Source organism: Camelus ferus, chromosome 31 (genome assembly GCF_009834535.1).
Source record: "Camelus ferus isolate YT-003-E chromosome 31, BCGSAC_Cfer_1.0, whole genome shotgun sequence".
NCBI classification, from domain to species: domain Eukaryota; kingdom Metazoa; phylum Chordata; class Mammalia; order Artiodactyla; family Camelidae; genus Camelus; species Camelus ferus.
In genome coordinates, this window is record NC_045726.1 from 19,155,090 (window position 1) to 19,175,617 (window position 20,528).

A 20,528-nucleotide genomic window follows, 5' to 3' on the forward strand; every position below is an offset into this window, starting at 1 on the left:
TTCTCCTCTTCACAAAGGAGAATTTACAGAGTGGTCCTTCTCGACCCTAATATACATTGTTCATCTTGAGGCCTTGTTAAAAACACAGATTCAGTAGGTCTGGGGTACTGCATCTCCACTGCAGCAAGTTCCCAGGGGAGGCCAGTGCTGCTGCTCTGCAGATCACAGTTTTAGTTACTAGTCAAGAGAGTTTAAATCCTGTTTCTCAGGAGTTTCTACCAACCCCATGCAAGCCAATGGGCTTGAAAGTTGTCTGAGAAAGGGAACACACAGAACCACCTCGGCTCCCACGTAGCTCCCAATGATTAAATGAGACGTCCCATTTCCTGCGAGAGAGCTCACTGTTAAGTTCTGGTCAGAGCGTTCCACACGTTACTCCACTGAACTCCCACTGCAGTTCTGTGAGGTACATAGTATTCGTGCACGTAGGTGCTAAGGCGTTAAAGGAATCCCTTGTCCACCTTCATATAATAAATAAGAGGAGGAGAGGGAGGAAAGCGATGCAAAGTCGGTGAAAATGAAATCCAGAAATGAGTGATCTACTGACATTACTGCTGAAGAACAAAAAGGTGTTGAAAGAGTCTTAGGCTCCAGAAATGATCATGTCACCGGGAGCCAGAGAGGAACACAGGAGCAAAGAAGTTTCTGAGCGCGTGAAGCTGGAAGCTGAGTGAGAGAAGGCAGAGACCAGACTCCTCTGCCATTCCTTCTGCCTGGAGATTTAAATTTGAATTAGGGCATAGTTTGTTATAAGCTCACAATCCTTCACCTTCACATAGACTATCTCTGTCAAGAAAGAGCCACTGGCCCCTGGCCATGTTGGCTACTGAAAGGAGCCTGCCTCCTCACTATATGTCTGTGTTAATATTTATATTTTTAATTGATGAACTTACTAATTTTCCAAATATTTTATATCACAATTAGAATTTATGATAACCACCAAACACTATTGGGTTGTAAGTCCACATTTATTGAATAAACACATAAATGTATTTTAAGAGGGTAAGTATATGAATGTATACCAAGAAAGAAAGAATGAGAATGAGAATCTAGAAAGGATATAAATCTGGGTTTCAACAGGGGCTGTCCACAGGTGGTCATGATTGTGGGGACATCGTGTTCTTTTGCTTGTCTGTACGAACTAAGGTTACGTCCACTAAACTTGCTTCAATGGTAATGAGAAGGAGAACAGGAACAGAGAAACAGAATACTAGTGAACCCTTAAAATGAACATGTTGTTAGGCCTCTAGCTGTTTCAACGATTCACCTGTTGTAGGGCATTTTGGCTCTATGCAAACCTCTGTTCTTGGGAATTTACACTGCACCTAGATTGACCATGAGTAGTCAAGTGCAATGAAATAAAAATAAAAGTTAAAAGCAGAATGGAGAGGGAGACTGTCAGCAAACTTGTTAGTCTAAGCCTTCAAAAGGTCTCTCTAGCATAAAAGCAGCAAGAAAACTGGCCAAAATGGTCAGAAGCAACATTTTCAAGACTCTAGGTAGTAAACAAAGAAGCATAGTAATGTAAGAAGTCTTTATTCAAGGAAAACAACAGAATCTCAGTCAGAACAGAAGGCCTTGTGATGCTTTCACCTGCCTGATTCCCACTCCCTCGTCTCTAGCCCCACACTAACCTCAGAAATTAACAGGGCAGGGAGGGATAAATTAGGGGTTGGGGATTAATAGACACACATTACTATATACAAAATAGATGAACAAGGGCCTACTGTATAGCACAGGGAACTATATTCAACTTCTTGTAATAACATGTAATGGAAAAGAATCTGAAAAGAAAAAAATAGGTATGTATATGTATAACTGAATTACTTTGTTGTACACATGAAACTAACATTGTAAATCAACTACACATCAATAAATTAAAAAAAAAGTCCTCAATCTTGGTGAAAACCAGCAGCATAGCAAATAATGAAGGGGGATAGATTCAAATCTTTAAAAGCCTCATTCCCAGAGCATGGTCATTATTCGGCCTGTCTGGTAGTTCCCTGGAATACCTCATTCATAGAGCTATCCTTGTTTCATTTGATTCAGAGCTCACCCAGTGCAAAAAGCCTCTGCCTGGGGCATTTGTTAAAAATATTAGAGGCAATTGATTAACTCTGCAGTTATCTGGTGCAGAGACAACAAAGAGGCAAATAATAGTCTAACGAAAAAGGGGATTTGAAAAGTGCCGACCATCACATTGCTGGGAATCTAGAAAGTCACGTGCAGATACAGGGATATGTACATGCCCAGGGCTGTGCACGCGCTCAGGAAAGATCTGCAAAGGCTGACCCTGAGGTTCTGCATAAGAAGGAAGTAAAACCAAAAGTTGGTTATTGAAATAATCAATAAAACTGACACACATTTAATATAGCTAGCCTAAAAAGGAAAAAAAAGAGGAAAAATTCAAAACACTCTAATCAAGGGTGAAAGAAAGGACATCACTACTAACCTAACAATATTAAAAGGATTATAATAGAATATTATGAACAATTGAATGGCAAAAAATTAGATAACCCAGATGAAATGGACAAATTTATGGAAAGACATGGGCTCCTAGAATTCTTCAGGAAGAAACAGAAATTTTGAATAGATAATAGCAAGTAATTAATAATGATAACGCTTCCCACAAAGAAAAGCTGAGGAACAGATAGTTTCGCTGGTGCATTCTACCAAATGTCTAAAGAAGAATTAACATCAATCCTTCACAAAATCTTTCACAATGTAGAAGAGAGGGGAACACTTTCCAACACATTCTATGAATTCGATATTATACTGATACCAAAACCAAAGATATTACAAGAAAACTACAAGCCAATATCCTTTATGGATAAAATGGATATGGATAATGCATATGGATTTTAAAAATCTTAACAAAATACTAGCACAGTGAATCAAGAATACATTTTAAAAGGTTATATCAAAATAATAAACACAAGCCATTGATTGGAAGAAAATATTTGCAAAAGACTTATCTGTTGAAGCACTATTATCCAGCCCGATTTAAAAATAGGCAAACGATCTGAACAGACAATTTACCAAAGAAGATGTACAAATGGTAGATGAAAAGATGCTCTCCATCAAATGCCACTAGGAATTGTAAATAAAAACAACGAGATACCACTACACACATATTAGAATGGTGAAAATCCAAGACACTGACAAACTCTGGTGAGAAGAGCACGAGGAATGCTCATTCATTGCTGATGATAATGCAAAATGATTCAGCCACTTTGGAAGACAACTTGATAGTTTCTTACAGATCTAAACATACTCTTACCATTCAGTTCAACAATTGTGCTCCTTGGTATTTATCCAAAAAGTGGAAAACTTATGTCTACACAAACACCTGCACATGGATGTTTATAGCAGCTGTATATCATAATTGCCAAAACTTGGAAGCAACCAAGATGTCCTCAAGTAGGTGATCGGATAAATAAACTGCGGTACATCCATATGATGGAATATTATTCTATGCTAGAAAGAAAGGAGCTACCAAGCCATGAAAAGACATAGAGGAACGTTAAATGCATGTTACTATGTGAAAGATCTCTATCTAAAAAGGCTACATACTGCGTGATTCCAACTCTATGATATTCTGTAAAAAAACAAAACCATGGAGACAGTAAAAAGTTCAGCGGTTGTCCAAGGGATTAAGGGAGAGGGAATGAATAGACTGAGTGCAGGGGAATTTTAGGCAGTGAAACTATTCTATAGGGTACTATAATGGTGGGCACATGCCATTATACATTTGTCAAAAGCCATAAAATGCACACCAAGAATGAACCTTATGTAACCTATGGACTTTGAATGACAAGTGTCAATGTTGGTTCATTGACTGTAATGAATGTACCACTCTGGTGCAGGATGTTGATGGTGGGGGAAACTGTGTGTGCAAGGGAAAAGGGAGTATATGGGAATTCTCTGAACTTTCTGCTCAATTTTGCTGTGAACATAAAACTTCTCAAAAAAAAAATAAGTGAAGTGTGTGTGTGTGTGTGTGTGTGTGTGTTTAAAGGACACAGCTACTAAGTAGGATTAGTCCCGGAATGCAAAGTGTGTTCAATATAAGAAAATCAATCAGTGTAACGTATCATGTTAATGAAGGCCAAATCCTACATGCTTATCTCAATACATACAGAGAAAAAAATAAAAGCAATTGATGAATCCAAAACCCTTATAGGCTAAAAATATCCCACAAAATAAGAACTGGAGGGAATACCCTCAACCTAATAAAGGCATCTACAGAAATTCCACAATTAACATCACACTTAACAGTGAAAGAATGAAAAATTTCTCCCTAATATCAGGAACAGGACAATAATGTTTGCTACTTCCACTTACATTCAACATTTTACTAGAGGATCTAGACAATCAGACAAGAAGAAGAAATAGAAGGCATCCAGATCAAAAAGGAAAAAAATAAAACTATCTCTATTTGTAGCGGACATGTATTTTGATACAAAAAACACTTAGGAATCCACAAGAAAACGATTAAAGCTAATAAAGTTCAGCAATGTTGCAGGACACAAAATCAATATATAGAAATCAGTTGTATTTCTATGCAACTAGTAGCAGTGAACAATCTGAAAATAAAATTAAGTAAACAATTCCATTTACAACAGCATAAATTGAATCAATTTGACAAAAGTAGCACAAGACTGTGCACTAAAAACTACAAGAAAATTAAAGAAGAGCTAAATAAATAGATATTCTGTCTTCATGGATTAGAAGGCTTAATATGCTTAAAATGGCAGTACTCCCCAAATTACATATAGATTCAGTATGATTCCTAAAATATTGACTTTTTTTCTTCAGAAATTAACAAGTGGATCCTAAAATTCATATGGAAATGCAAAGGATCCAGAACAGCCAAAACAGTCTTGAAAAATAGGGACAAAGTTTAAAGATTTGCATTTCCTGACTTCAAAACATACTGCAAAGCTACAGTAATCAAGACTAGGTGATACTGGCATGAGGCTGGACATATAGATCAATGGAATAGAACTGAGAGTCCAGAAATAAACCCATCATTATGGTCAACTGATTTTTTACAAAGATTCTAAGACAATGAAAAAAGAAAAGAGTAGTCTTTTCAACAACTGGACAACTGGATATTCCAACATGCAAAATAATGACGTTGAACCTCTACCTCACACCATCTACAAAAGATGAACTCAAGATGGATGAAAGACCTAAATACAAGAGCTAAACTTATGAAATTCTTAGAAGAAAAAATAAGCATAAATCTTTGTGATTTTGGATTAGTCAATGATTCCTTTGATATCATCCCTAAAGCACAAACAACCAAAGAAAAAATAGATAAATTGGACTGAAAAATTTTTTGTGCTTCAAAGGATGCTATCAAGAACGTGAAAAATCCCCCGAATGGAAGAAAATATTTGCAAATCATGTATTTGATAAGAGCCTAGCATCCAGGATACATAAAACACTCTTACAAGTCTACAATAAAAACATACATATCCCAAACACAAATTTCTCCAAACAAAAAACAAAAATTTTTACAAAGAGGAAAGGGGGTGGAAAGGGGTGAACTGGGAGTTTGAGATTTGCAGATACTAACTAATATATATATATATAAAATAGATAAACAGTAAGTTTCTACTGTATACCACAGGGAACTGTACTCAATATCTCGTAGTAACCTATAATGAAAAAGAATATATGTGTACGACTGAAACATTATGCTGTAGACCAGAAATTGACACAACATTGTAAACGGACTATACTTCAATTTTAAAAACACGGGGGAAAAAAAAACTTTGTGAATATACCAAAACCACTTAATGGTATACTTTAAAAGGGGAATTTTATGGTGTGTGAATTATATCTCAATTCAAAACAAAAACAGAAACGTTTGACCATACTTGTGTTAGTCTATTCCTGGACTCTATTCTATCCCATTGATTTACAGGTTTATTTGCCTGCCAGTATCCCATTGTTTGACTACTGTAGATACATACAATGCCTTAAAATTAGACCAACTTTATCCTTCATTTTCAAAACTTTAAAAAAATAGCTGTTCTTTTTTTTTTTTTGCCTTCCCATATAATGCTTGTAATCAGTTTGTCGACATCCACACAAAATCCTGTAGGTATTTGGCTGATCGCGTTGTTCAGTTCTAGTCCTTGCTGATTTTCTGTCTGGAGGTTCTATCAATGACTGTGAGATGAATGTCAGCCTTTCGCTATAACTGAAGAGGTATCTATTTCTCTTTTCGGCTCTGTCAGTTCTGTTGTTTGGATCACACACATTTTGGATTACATTTCCTTAGTGAATTGACCCTTTCACCATTATCATCTCTTTGACTCTGGTATTTTTTTTTTTTTGAAGTCCATTTTGTCTTAATATAACGAGTCTAGCTTTCTGTGATTAGTGTTTTCATAGAATTTTTTGTAAGGAAACTTAAAAATTTTTAAATAGTTTTAGATTTACAGAAAAATTGCAGAGATAGTATACCTCACACCCAGTTTCTTCTACTGACATTTTGCATTAGTATGGCACATCTCTCACAATTAACAAACCAACGTTGATACGTTATTATTAACTAAAATCCATACATTATTCAGATTTCCTTAGTTTTTACTTAATGTGTTTTTCTCATCCTTGTATTTCATCCAAGATACCAAGTTACATTTAGTTGTTACGTCCCCTTAAGCTCCCCTTGGCTGTGACAGTTTCTCAGTTTCCTTGTTTTGAGGAGTGTTGGTCACCTATTTTGTACAATGTCCCTCACTTGGGATTTATCTGATGGTTCCTCATGGTTAGATGGCAATTATAGGATCTGGGGAGGAAGAAGCCAGAGGTAAGTGGCCATCCTCTTCACATATCAACGGTAGCCACTATCAACACATCTTATCACTAGTGATGTTGACCTTGATGTCCTGGCTGAGGTGGACTCTTGACAGATTTCTCCACTGCATAGTCTTGTTATTTCCCTTGTTATTGTCCTCTTTGGCAGTATGACGTGAGGTACAGCTTACAGTGAAAAAATGGGGAGTTACGCTGCACTCCCCAAGGGCAGAGTACCTACATAAGTTATTTGGAATTCTTCTGCACAGGGTACTTTCTATTCTCCTTCATTCATTCAATGATTTATTTATTACTATGGATTCATGGATATTTGTTTTATACTTTGGGTTATAACCCAATACTACATTACTTGTTTTCTTAGTGAAATAGCTCCAGCTTTGGCCTTTGGAAGCTCTTTCAGTTGGTTTATGTGCACTTTATTTATTTTTTTTACTTTCTGTTTTAAATATTATTTGTCAATACATTGAGAACCACTTCAAACAATGCTATCATTTTTGTTTTCAAATATCAAGCATAATTTTAAAAATTCCAGTGAAGAATAATCTATTATCCTCACCAAATACTAACCCTTTCTAATTCTTCTTTTTCACTTCTAGCATTCCATGTTATCTCTCCCCTTCTGTCTCAAGAAGACATTCCTTTAGCAATTTTCAGGTTAGGTCTCCTGGAAATAAATTCAAATGTTTTCCTTCATCTGAGAATGCCTTCATTTCACTTTCATTCCTGAAGGATATTCTGACTGGATATAGAGTTCTGGTAACACTTTCTTTCTCTTAGCACTTGAAAAATTTGTGCTAGTTCCTTCTGGCTTCTGTGGCTTCTAATGAGAAATAACGGGTATTAGAGACATTCTGCTCCTGTAGGAAATGTGTCCCCTCTCTATGGATACTTTTAAGAGTTTTTTCCCTTTAGTTTTCAGTAATTTATGACATTTCTGGGTATGAAATTCTTTCGGTTCATTTTGCTTGGTATTCACGCAGCTTCTTGAATCTGTAGGTTACACTTTCCCCCAAATTTGCGCAGTTTTTAATCTTTATTTATTCAGTTTTTTTTTTTTTCCAATTCTGTGCTCTTCCTTCTCTCCCATCAGCAATATATGAAAGCTCCTGTTTTTTCGCAGCATGGCCAACGGACTATTAGATCTGGGATCTTTAGCCATACGACAGGTGTAAAATGGTAGATTATTTTGCATTTATCTCATTGTATGTGAGACTGAGCACCTTTTCAGAAGTTTAAAAGCTCCTTGTACTTTTTGTCAGCCTCCTTTAGTGGCATGCACTTCTTAACAATCACTCAGGCTGCAGATTCTTCCAAATGTTTCCTCATGAGAGGCCCTCAGACATGGACATTCTGGGTCAGAGTTAGCACATTTTAACAGTTGTCTTTCCATGTTGCCAGTTGCCGCTCCCTCCCCAACGCAGGCTGGGAACCCGTCTCCCTTCAACCCTCTCTGGCTCTAGGGCTCACTGGTGAAAAACGGCACCTGCTGTGCTCTCAATAGCGGAAGCTGACACCTCTAAGTACAGGCGAGGTCTGGCCCGCCCAGGGAGGAGCCGGCTCCGTCCCGTCACCTTGCGGCTCCCCATCCTCGGCCCTGCGGCCCCGCCTCCGGCTGCGCGGCCCGCCCCGCCCGGCGCCGCTCTCCGCTCCGTGAGACCCCGCCCGCTCGCTGAGCGGCCGCACCCTCCCCCGCAGCGCCTTCCCACCGCCGCTCGGCCCCGCCCCCGATGCGTGCGTTAGCGTCTGTCGTCACGTGACGTCGGGCGGGGCCGAGCGGGGTCGGCGGTGGCCATGGCTTCCGCCGGCAGGGTCTGCGCACGGATGGCTTTGGCCGAGGTGCCCTGAGGCGCGATGGCAAGGGCCTAGGGGAAGGCGCGGACGAGGCCCGGACGCCGTCCCTACCCTTCGGCACCCCGCCCCCGCCTGGTGCTTGTTCCCGCGCCGTTGCTAGGCAGCCGCGTCCGGGCGCGGGAGGCGGGGCGGGCCAGCGTTTCGGGGCGGGGGGGGCGGGGTCCGGGTACCGGTGCCGGGGACGGGCTGTGACTGCCGAGGGTCCCGGCGCGGGCCCGAGGGCTATGGAGCAGTACTGCATCCTAGGCCGCATAGGGGAGGGCGCGCACGGCATCGTCTTCAAGGCCAAGCACGTGGAGGTGAGCGCCCAACCCTTCCTCCTCCGGTTCCATTCAGCCCTGTCTCTGAGATCCACCCGTTTCCCCCACCCACGCTTGGGCCGTTGCCCCTGCCTCCCCGCAGCTCTTCATGACGTGCGCCTCCTCTTTTGCTCCCTTGAGTGGGGAGTGTTCAGGTTGCGGCCAGCTAACCAGTGGTGCTTTCGTCCAGCGAGTGCCCCCAAGGGGCCTGTCGTGGCATAGATGTCTGAGCTGTTAGCCCCGCGCTGCAACTGCTGGGTCCCACGCTGATTTATCTCCAGAACCGGGCGGGGGGCGCGTTCCACCCCCACGAGCGCCTCAGGCCTCGGCGTCCAACCTCTTTCCCAGCCGGGGATGGGGTGGCAGTGTCTGCGTCCTGTCCCAAACAGACTGGAGAGATCGTTGCTCTCAAGAAGGTGGCCCTGCGGCGGCTGGAAGATGGCATCCCCAACCAGGCCCTGCGGGAGATCAAGGCCCTGCAGGAGATCGAGGACAGTCAGTATGTGAGTGGGGCTGGTGTTCCGAGGTGCTGGTCCCCGCCATCCTCCACCCGCTCCCACTCTGGAGGCCTGCAGGCACTGTTTGCTCATTTGCTCCCTTCCCCTTCACTTACTCCCTTCCCCTTCACTTAACTCTGTTTCTTGTTCTCTTGGTCACCGTCATTCACCCAGTTACTTCATTTCTCACTCTTTCCCTCTCTTATTCATCTTCTTATTTCTTCGTGTACTCGTTCATTCATTCCCTCACTTATCCCTTTTTTCTCAAAACATTTAGTGATTTCTAATGATAATGATCATCCCTCCGTGGAGCTCCTGTTACATTCTGCAGGCCGGGGTAGCTGCTTTAGGTACATTGTCCTGCGTTTTCTCCTCTACTCTGCAAGGCAGGTTTCAGGATCCCCTTTTCTCAGGCCGGGGAGGAGCCTCAGCCGCTCCCTCATGGGCACTCAGCTTAATCGGCTTCTCTGTGGAAGCTTCGGCCCCCGTCTGATTGAGGAAGCAGGACGTTTTAACCTGGGGGCCTCTCGTAGGCTCTACCATCCGCCGGGTACTGGCAGCACAGACACCCGGTCCCAACAGTCCCAACACGGCTCTTGGGAACTGAAGTGTGGTGGGGGAGATAGACTGGGGTGGTTTGTGCTGTGGCGGGACTGGAAGGAGCTCTGGGCACATGAGAAGAGACACGTTTTGTACCCCCAGCCTCATTCTCTTCGTGGTCTCTCTTGTCCATGTCATGAGTAGAGAAAGTGCTTAATTTCCTGGTAAGTGACGAGAGTAGGTCCACCCACTCGAGGGTGAGTGATACTCTGACTTGTTTCTTACTGTCTGGAGATGTCAATGATACATATTGAGTGACACCAGCATGTTACAAACCTGCATGTGTCATCCTAGTTTTGTATGGAAGTATCTTGTATATATACACGAATATGCATCTGTATGTACCACTTCTGTTGTAAAGTCTGGTGGAATATGCTCCTAAGGTTGACTATAGGTGATAGGATTTTTCTCTTGTTGTTTTTTTCCGTTATAATTTTGTGTATTATCTGGATGTATGTGTTTGTCCCAGTCTGTAAAATGATTGTCTGTTACCCTCAAAATCAGACAAACAGCCATTCTCATTTTTTTGAGGAAAGTAAAATGGCTTGCTGACAGCTTGTGTGAGAGAGTGGAGGGCCCACAGGAAGCTGGTGGTGTGGTCCCCTGGCACCCTGTGCATCAGCAAGCCTGGAGATTCTAACTTTCAAACACTCAAGTTATAACCCTGGCCCAGGCCATCATCACCTCTTGTCAGAACCACCCGCCCCCTCCTCCACAGCCAAAAAATGTGGATTAAATCATCCACTGCCCAGCTTGAAAAGCTTCAGTGGCTTCTCTTCACTCTGAAAGAACTGTCACCATCTGCTTCTACTCTCCACCCCCGCTCCAGCCTCTTTCTTCATTCATTCAACACAGCTTCTTAAGTGTCTCTCTGGTGACAAGCACCACTTTGGCTCTGAGAGTACAGAAACAGAGCAGACTGCTTCCCCTGAATGATGCCACATGCAAGCGTCCCTCTAGCCTTATTCCTGTTCTTGCCTGGAGGGGTTGTGTTTGCTGCCCCCCTGCCCAGGGCTCCTTCCCAGATCCCTGGATAACTGACCCACTCCGTCTGTTCTCTTCTGTCTTCGTCAGCATCTGCATCAACATACCTCTTAGGTTGGTTTGTTCATTTGTCCGTCATTTGTCCCCCTGAGACCCTTGAAGTCCTTCAGGACCCACCAGCTCTTGCTCCTGCTCACTAGTGTGCAGCCTGACCCTTGTGACCTTGTGGGCCCTCAGGAAGTGTATGGGAAGTGTCTTCTGCTGTCCCAGTGCAGGGAGCTGTGATCACCAGGGCCTTCTCTCGGTGCTGGAATTCAGTGGCTGTGGAGGAAACCAGAGGAGACCTCTGTGCGTGTGTGTTTCCAGATGACTTTCTGGTTTGTGGCTGGATGGGGAACCAGACACTGCCCTAAGTGGCCTTTCTTAGACCTCCTTTCCCCTGAGTGCATACTGGACTATTACAGTAGGTACCTGCCTTCTCCTGGGAGCAGGTAGCATCAAGAGAGCACCCCGCTCCCTGATTCTGAGCTCAGGTATCACGTCACCTTCTCTGCCTACCTGGTCTTCTGTGAGGCAGGGGCTGAGGGCCCCAGAGAAAGTCTGCGCCCTGAGAGTCTGGGGCTGACGGGACACCCCGCTCGCAGGTTGTGCAGCTGAAGGCCGTGTTCCCGCATGGCGCAGGCTTCGTGCTGGCTTTCGAGTTCATGCTGTCGGATCTGGCTGAGGTGGTGCGCCACGCCCAGAGGCCACTAGCCCCAGCGCAGGTCAAGAGCTACCTGCAGATGCTGCTCAAAGGCGTCGCCTTCTGCCATGCCAACAACATTGTGCATCGGGTCAGTTCCAGCATGGGCTGGGCTGGGCTGGGGCTGCGGCGGGCGGTTGGGCTGGGGTTAGGCCAATCCTTGATAGTTAGAGACGGGACAGAGGGATCAGAGCCCAGGGGTAAGTGGCCAGGGGTGTAGTCCTAGAGGAGGTGGGGTGCTGGGTCTGACCCCGCTGCTCAGCCTGCCAAGCCCTCCCGTCCCGAGTTCCTGGGGGGCTCTGGAGGAACTGATGTCTCCTCTGGTGCCCTCAGGACCTGAAACCAGCCAACCTGCTTATCAGTGCCTCAGGCCAGCTCAAGATTGCAGACTTTGGCCTGGCCCGGGTCTTTTCCCCAGATGGCAGCCGCCTCTACACACACCAGGTGGCCACCAGGTAGGGAGGGCCAGTTCCCAGGCAGGGCCTGGCAATGGACAGGCCAGCCCTCTTGCTGGGAGAGAGATGCTTCTGGGCCTTCTCTTCAAACAGTGTTCCCTGGGGCTGGTGCTGGGGCCAGAGTGACCTTCCAGGGCAGCTTCCTATCAGACTGGTGACCTGGCCGTGACCACCTGACCTCTTCTCACAGGTGGTACCGAGCCCCTGAGCTGCTGTATGGTGCCCGGCAGTATGACCAGGGTGTTGACCTGTGGTGAGACTCCTATGGGCTGGGCAAGGGGGGACGTGGGTCACTGTCTCTAAGCTGTTGGGGCTGTTTTCCTGCTGTGAGCTCTAGGTCTCCTTGGGGGTGTCTCCTCCCCTGGTTAGAGCATCTCTGAGGAGTTTGGGATCAGGGTTCCTCTCCATGAGGGTTTTGTGCTAGATGAGAGTCAGGTGGGATCGGAATGGCTTTCCCAGTAGGAATCTTCTGGTCTGGGGTTGAGCAGGTGATTGAGGCTTGGAGCATCGAAGCTGGTTGCAGGGGGGCTATCCCAGGGGGATAGGTTCCTGAGCTATCCAGAGGCCTGGGTCCCTGGATGTGAAGGCCTTGAACCTTTACGCGGGGTAGGATGGTTTGTACATGCCAAAGAGTTAAGATTTGGGGGCTGTATTGGAGGTCTGCCCCAGTGGGAGGAGGTGGGTCTGTATCCCAAAATGTGAGGCTCTGAGAAGTCTCAAAACTGTTGAAAGATAGATGTATGTTCCAGAATTGAGGCCTGAGAGCTGTTTAAAGGGGGGCTATGCTCTGTGTTCTAGGCTTGCAGTCTTTGACTGTTTGGGTATCTGTATTAGCTACGAAGCCTCTAGGCTACTTGTGGGTTTCTTGGCCTCAGGGTGAGGTGATGGAGCTGGTGTGAGGAGATCTATATCTGTAGTGTGAGGTCTTTGAGATATTTGGGTTCTGTATCTGCAGGGCCGTGGGCTGCATCCTGGGGGAGCTGTTGAATGGGTCCCCCCTTTTCCCAGGGGAGAATGACATCGAGCAGCTTTGCTGTGTGCTTCGCATCTTGGGCACCCCCAGCCCTCAAGTCTGGCCGGTTTGCAGGGGCCTGTGGTGGGGAGGGGTGGGGCAGGTGTCCTCTGTTGCCCCCAACAGCTACTGACTCCCCTGCCCCGCACCTTCTCTCCCATGGCCCCACACCTCCTTGACCTCCTGTCCTGGCTCAGTGTGGGGACTCTTCCCTCCTTGTCCTGCTGGAGGCGGGGTGGCCAGGTCCCATCCCCTGTCCCTTCACCCTGTTCCTCTGCCCTGAACCTTTCCACCTGCCCCCAGCACACATGCAGTCCTTGCTGAGCTGGGCATGGAGTGGGTACCCGAGGGGTGCAGGGAGGACTGAGGGACCGAGTGAGTGCGTGAGGACATGAGTGACGTGGTGCAAGAGCAGGGGCCCTTGGATGGGGAAGCAGTGAGTGAGTGGGAGCAGATGGGCCCTGAGGGGCTGAGGGGGCTGGTGGGCCAGGTCCCAGCCCTGATGGGCTCCTTCTCCTCCAGGAGATTACGGAGCTGCCTGACTACAACAAGATCTCCTTCAAGGAGCAGGCACCTGTGCCACTGGAGGAGGTGCTGCCCGATGCCTCTCCCCAGGCCTTGGACCTGCTGGGGCGGTTCCTCCTCTACCCTCCACGCCAGCGCATTTCGGCCTCCCAGGTAGGGCGACACCCATTGCCCTGACCCTCTTCATTGGTGCCATTGTGACCAGAACCCCCAGAGCCAGGGGTAGAAGGGTGCAGAGCAGGTGTGCCTGTCCTGAGCAGACCCCAGAGGGGCTGGCCCATTGGAAGGGCATGCCCACCTTGCAGAAGAGCATATCTCTGGGTTATTGGTGACTTGCTTCTTCGTCCCTTCATTCCTTCAATAAGTATTTACTCAGCATCTGGCAGGTGCCTGGCATTGTCCTGGGCTCTGATCCGTGAACAAACAGTCATGGCTCATCCCTGTGGGGTCTCCACCCTGTGGTGAGGCAGGGCAGCCAGGCTGTGGGAGCTGAGGGGAAGGATGTTGGGACTGACTTTGGGGTCACACAAGGCTTCCTGGAGGAGGGCAGGTTTAAGCACAGGGAGCTATTTTCCAAAGAGAAATGATGAGCAGAGGCCTGAAGAGGAGGACCAAGGAGGGGTTGGGCTGTGGCTGGAGGACAGGGAAGGAAGGTGAGGACCTCGGGCTGATGGCCAATGGTGTCAGGGCCTCTGTCAGGTGTACCTGTTTGTAAGGCCTCATCGCACCGTACCCTTCCTGCCCTGGGCATTAGCACTGTGTGTTTATGCAGGCCCGGGTGAGTTCCCACGTCAGCAGCGCCTTCAGAGTGTACTGAGACCAGCTGACCACTTCTCAGCCCCCTGCTGCTGCCCCAAGTCTAAGCCACCTCCACTGCTGCCTGTCATTGCCTCCCAGAGTCTGCTTCTCTTCTTGCCCGTTCAGTCTCTCCACCTGGCAGAGAGAGGGACCCTGTCCAGGCAGGCCGTCACGCCCTCCCCTGCAGAGCCCTCCAGGGGTGCCCGCTCAGAGGAGAAGCCCAGGTCCTAGGGGCCCACAGGTGTCACACACTTGGGGGCTGTCACCTCTGTGACCCTGCCAGCTCCATTCCCCTTTCCCACTGCCCTCGGGCCCCAGGGCCCCCTCCACGTCCTGGGGTCTGTGCACTTCTGCCCCTCAGCCTCACCTGTGCATCTTTCAGGTCTCTGCTGGAGCACCACCTCCCGGGGCCTCCCCTCACCATGTTTCAGGCCTACAGCCTCTGCGGTATTCCTCAGCCCCCTCTTACTGTCTCTTCCCCGCAGTGCTTGTCACCTGATGCACTGAGATCTTACTTCTTTATCTTGTTTATCGCCCCCACTCCTGACCACGTGGAAAACTTGAAAGCAGAGCCTTTATTCTGTTTACTGCTACATCCCCATCTCTGGGGCAGTGCTCAGACAGTGAGCACTCAGGGAATGGAGTCAGCTGAACGGATGAGCTGATGAAGGAAAGAGCCTCTTCAGGGCAATGTTCACATACCCTCCTTGGAGGGAAGTGAGCTGAAGCTGGGACAGGGAGGTGACAGGTTTCCTTTTGCTGTCCCTTGCTTGCTACCCTCAGGCCCTCCTGCACCAGTACTTCTTCACAGCTCCTCTGCCCGCCCACCCCTCGGAGCTGCCGATTCCCCAGCGACCAGGGGGACCTGCCCCCAAGGCCCACCCAGGGCCTCCCCACATCCATGACTTCCACGTGGACCGGCCTCTCGAGGAGTCACTGTTGAACCCGGAGTTGATTCGGCCCTTCATCCTGGAGGGCTGAGATGCTGGGCCAGGCCTCACTGGTGTGCCCCCAACCCCGGACAACTCAGGTCTCCTGTTCCTCTGCTCCAGCCTGATTCAACCACAGCAGGCCTACTCCATTCGTGGTCCTGTTCCCAGCCGGGCAATGAGGACATCCAGCTCCAGCAGAGGGGACCTGCTGCCCGTGCTGTCGGCCTCCCACCTGGGTGCTGCAGATGGATCCATCAGAAGGAGGCCGTGCATCCCTCTGCCATGTCTGCCATGGTGCTGGTTCCCTAGTGGCTGCCTTCCTGGTCAGGGGTGTTCCTGGGGGAGCCCTGAGTGTAAGATGTCCTCATGTCGGAAACCCAAGTAGGAAGGAAAGTTTGGTTTGATTTTGTTCCCAGACATTAAACACTAGTTCAGTTTTGAGGTTTATTTTTAAAGCCCTAAGTAGCTCTGCCTGGTGTATACCCCTTTTCTGTTCCTATTGAAGGAAATGGCTGAGGCGACGTACCTCCTGGCCCTTGCTCTTCTGTGGTCACTTGGAAAGTGTCCCCAGTCATGACGACTTTAGTCTCGGGGCCTTCTGGTTGCTTCATGTGATGGAGCTCCCACGGAGAGGTGAGGTGGCAGAAATGAAGGCCCAGGGATGGCTCGAGTTGGGGACCCAATAAGTGACCCTCCACACCTCAAGCTGGTTTACTAACATCTCCCTCAGGATGAGGGTGAGCCAGGGCCACACGGGCTACGACCCTACTTAGAGATGCCGTGCAAATAAGGAGACAGACTCCTCTGTTAATTCAGTAAATCCCAGTACAGTCTGAACTGGCTCTTGTTTTTCTTATTTAATAATTTGGTAAGCTGATTGTAAAATGTGGAAATGAAAGAGATGAGAGGAGGAGGCAGAAACAGAAGCAGAAGGAAAGGAGGAAAACCATCAAAGAATGTACCCTATCAGATACCAGGACTTATCATCAGGCTATACTAAACAGGACCGTGCGGTTCTGGTTCACAGATAGATAGATAAATGAGATAAATTGATTCTTACCAATCTTTTATTCTTAAAGTATTCGTTTTGTGCTTCAGTATTTTATTCTTAACGTATTCATTTTGTGGATAAACTTCTGTAAGCACTGGGGTCACAGAGGTGACTGGCACTGCCACAGTCACTGTTCTCCAAGCTCTTAGAGGGCAAAGCACAGTAAAGTCCAGCTGTTGCTTTCAGGGAAAAGTCTGAGTGTCTCATGTCTTTAAAGATGTTTTAAGGATCTGGTCGCTGCCTGTTGGTCTGGCCACATCTGTAGACTCTAAGCTTCAGTCTAGCTCAGTTTCTGATTTATCTGACCTCCACATGAATGTGAGTTTGTCCCTAACCACTGACCCTTAGCCAGTTCTACTCACAAAGATCCTAACCTTACCCCACCCTGCAATGACCCTCACCTTGACCTTGAGCCTTACACTAACCCTGACACTCAACCTAAATCTGACACTTAACCTGATCCTATCACCCTGACCCCAACAAACACACCCACTGTCACCCTCATTAAGTTCTTTGCCAATCCCTTCCCCACCCATACCTGGCTTTGATCTTGGCATTGACTCCAACCTCGCTCTGCCTAGAACTTAACCTTGTCCATGAACTTGGCCCTCATCCTCATCTTAACACTGACCCTCTCATGGACATTCATCTTACTTTGATGTTCATAATGCCGACCATTAACGTGTCCCTCACACTCACCCTGGTCCTGATGTATTCTTGACAATGACAGCTTCTCTCACACTGATCAGGACTCAGAACACTATCATGAATTAAGACACCACCCTCAATCTGATCCCGACTGTCAACTTCACTTTGCCCCTAGACTCGATCTTCACCTTGACAAGGACCGTCATACTGACCCACCCTGCCCTTGAACTTGAGCCTTAATGCCGAACTACACTGTACACTCAAGCTGAAACTGAAACTAGTCTGCATGCCAAGCCTGACCGTGACCCTGACACTGATCTTGACCTAGAATTCAGTTTCACCCTGACCTGTGTCCTCATCCTAACCCTGAGCCCCACACAGAACCTGGACTCACACTTTGTGGCTGTTACCACTGACACCTGAATCCCATCATGAAATTGAACCTGACCTAGACCCTGACCCTGACCATTGATCTTCATTATTACGGTGACCTTCGTCCTCAGCTTAATCACCTTGACCCAGTGTCACATTGAACTTAGCCTTGAACTTGACCTTGACTGTGAATCAAACTCTGACCCTCAGTGACAGGCAGAATAATGTCCCGCCAAAGATGCCCATGTCCTAGCCTGTAAGTACTTTGCCTTGCACACAGAAGGGACTTTGCAGATGTGATTGAGGGTGCTGGACTTTGAGATGGAAAGAATATCCTGAATTATGCAGATTGGGCCAAAATAACAGGCTGAGGGAGGGAGAGGTGGAGGAGGAGGAGGGTGGCAGAGGAGGACTTAATTCCTTCCAGTAGCAATAGAAAAGGAACCCCAACTTGACATAATTGACCTTGAACTTCACAATGAACATCGTGGCTCACCCTGTCCCTGACATACGTTAATCTTGACCCTGATCCTGACACTGACCCTAATCCTGAACATCACCCTCACCCTCACACTGACACTGAATCCTTGACTGAGAACTGGATGATCACTGTCAACCTGAATCCAGCTTTCAGTCTTACTTTCACCTTGATGATAACCATCATACTTACCCTGACATTCATCTTCTCACTGATTCTCTAAGGGATTCTTAACCACGCCCTGACCTCGACTCTCACATTGACCTTGACCTTGACCTTGATCTCAAACCTAACCCTGGACCTAAAATTTCCCTCGCACTGATCTTGTCCTTGAACCTGATATGACACCATGGCCTTGAACATTCTTTTATCTTGACCCTTAACCTGACAGAGAAATTTACCATGACCTGAATACTCACTCTCTGGTTCTAGTCTTTATCACTCTGTCCCTGATCTTACCCTCATCCTGACCCTGACCTGCTGACAATGAACTTGATCACAATCCTCACCCTCACACTATGGTATGATTTTGGCCAGGGCCACAGTCAAGTCTAGAGTGAGGTCCAGGGTCAGGACCAAGGCTAGGCTGAAAGCCAGGGCAGAGGCCATGGCCAAGGAGGCACCAGGTTTAGGGCCAGGTCTTGGGGGTCAGTCCAGTGCCAGGGCAAGAGAGGCTGAGGGTCACTGTGAAGGCGATTATGACGGTGAGGGTCAGGGCCAGGGCGAAGTTCCGGGTGAATGTGTTAGGGTGTGTCAGGGTTAGGTGAGAGTAGGAACAGGGTAAGGTAGTTGTCAGATGCTAATGAGGTCAAGGATAATGATTAGGGCGAGGCTGAAGAAGGGTCAGCACCTGCCCAGGGCTCAAGATGTGCGGAGTTCAGGGACACCACAAGGTCTAGTGTGAGGGTCAGCGCAAAGGCAAAGGTCAGAGCGAGGATGAATGTCAGTATAATGGGGTTGGCGAGGGTCTGGGCTGGTGTCAGGGCAAGGGCGAGGGCCAAGAGGCAGCTGGAGCGCTGTCACCGTGGAGCGGCTGCGCAGGGGCGGGGCGAAGGCGGGGCGGGGCGAAGACGGGGCGGAGCTGGGCCGGTGGGCAAGGCGGTGCTGGGCCGGCGGGCAGGGCGGAGGCGCAGCTAAGGCGGGGCGGCACCGAGCGGCCGCCGGGGCAGGCGCCATGGAGCCGCAGCTGGGCTCGCACGAGCTGCTGCACGTCTTCTCCTTCTTGGAGGCTCGAGACTTGCTCTGCGCCGCCCAGGTGGACAAGGTAGCACGTCCTGCCCCGGGCGGGAGGCCGCGCCGGGTTTGTAGTCGCTGGCTTGGCCACGGCCCGCCCCTCCCCTCAGGACCTCGGTTTCCCAAATCTGGGAGGGGGCGTCGGGCGGCCCTGAATCCGTGATCCGCGGAGGACCCTCGTGGCCCTCCTGGGTGGTGACTTCGGTGGCCTTTGGAGGGTCGCTCTGAGAGCCTATTCTCTCTCCGTCCCAACGTCTATCTGTGCTTCCGGACCTCCTGCGTGGTTGGCCTGCGCTGGGCGCTTGTGTATAGGATTTACCTCCAAAGATTGGTTTAGGGATCCCACCTCTTGTGGAATATTCTGGAATTTCCCCTCTGGGGCCTTCCTGGAAAGCCACGCGCTCTCCGTGAGGGGAACCTCCCCCTGCAGACTCAGGGCTGTTCGTTCCCAGCCAGTCAAACTCCCTAGTGCCTGTTTAAGTGCATCAGTCTGATCTGTGCTTCCGGGTGTTACAAGTGTTCTGAGCTCTTTCTCCTCGACTGTAATGAAATGATGGTATAGCGTATCTGTTTAATATCTGCCCCCTCCACGTAGCCCCACTCATTCCTATGAGCAGGGAATTTGTAATCACTGTGTAATCCCGTGTGTATACCCCTAGTGTATGGCTTGACATTTAGTGTACTCTCAGTAAGTTGAGTAAATTAGATTTCTTCAATTTTAAAATGCATTACTATATCATTTTACAAAAAGACTAATAAACAGACCCTGACCTGAATTCTGTAATTATAATTTTAAATGTATCAAGTGAAACACAGGGTTGTTATCCCCATTTTTACCAGTCAAGAAAGTATCATATAGTGAGTGCACCGGCGGAGGTCGACCAGGTGGTCCCCCCGCAGAGTGTGAAAGGGAGGTGCCTTTTACTCTTTGACAGCACCAACTTCTCCAGGTTCTAGTTTCCCAATTAAGTAAAATGAGGTCAATAAACCCTGCCTCACAGGGTCCTCCCGAAGACCAGGATCTTACACAGAGATCCACAAAGGTGGGTAGCACTTACTGTGCAAGTTATATTACATGTTGTGATTCTATATTAGGGAAGTAAGAAGCTCTCAGTTGAGTTTTGAACTGGGAACTACAGAAAAGGAGAACACATAAATCTTAACCATTTTGATTATTGCAGAATGTCAACTTTACATTCCTACCAGCCAAAAAGACT

General features: G+C 47.7%; 1 protein-coding gene across 7 annotated transcripts in view; it reads left to right on the forward strand.

Annotated features, from left to right (window-relative positions):
- The first annotated feature begins 8,568 nt into the window (after nt 1-8,568).
- The window catches only part of CDK20 (cyclin dependent kinase 20), a 43,152-nt gene continuing 31,192 nt past the window's right edge, over nt 8,569-20,528 (forward strand). Inside the window, exons 1-8 of one of the 7 annotated variants that reach the window (XM_006176825.3) lie at nt 8,576-8,984; nt 9,374-9,487; nt 11,710-11,898; nt 12,141-12,262; nt 12,453-12,515; nt 13,218-13,341; nt 13,797-13,952; nt 15,381-16,366. In XM_006176825.3, coding sequence (XP_006176887.3) covers nt 8,910-8,984; nt 9,374-9,487; nt 11,710-11,898; nt 12,141-12,262; nt 12,453-12,515; nt 13,218-13,341; nt 13,797-13,952; nt 15,381-15,578 — 1,041 coding nt within the window. In that variant the 5' untranslated portion in view covers nt 8,576-8,909 and the 3' untranslated portion in view covers nt 15,579-16,366. Of the gene's footprint in view, nt 8,985-9,332; nt 9,488-9,758; nt 9,832-11,709; nt 11,899-12,140; nt 12,263-12,452; nt 12,516-13,217; nt 13,342-13,796; nt 13,953-15,380; nt 16,367-20,528 lie in introns of those variants that run through there. The other 6 variants (XM_032471073.1, XM_032471076.1, XM_032471072.1 and 3 more) reach the window with 6 other exon arrangements.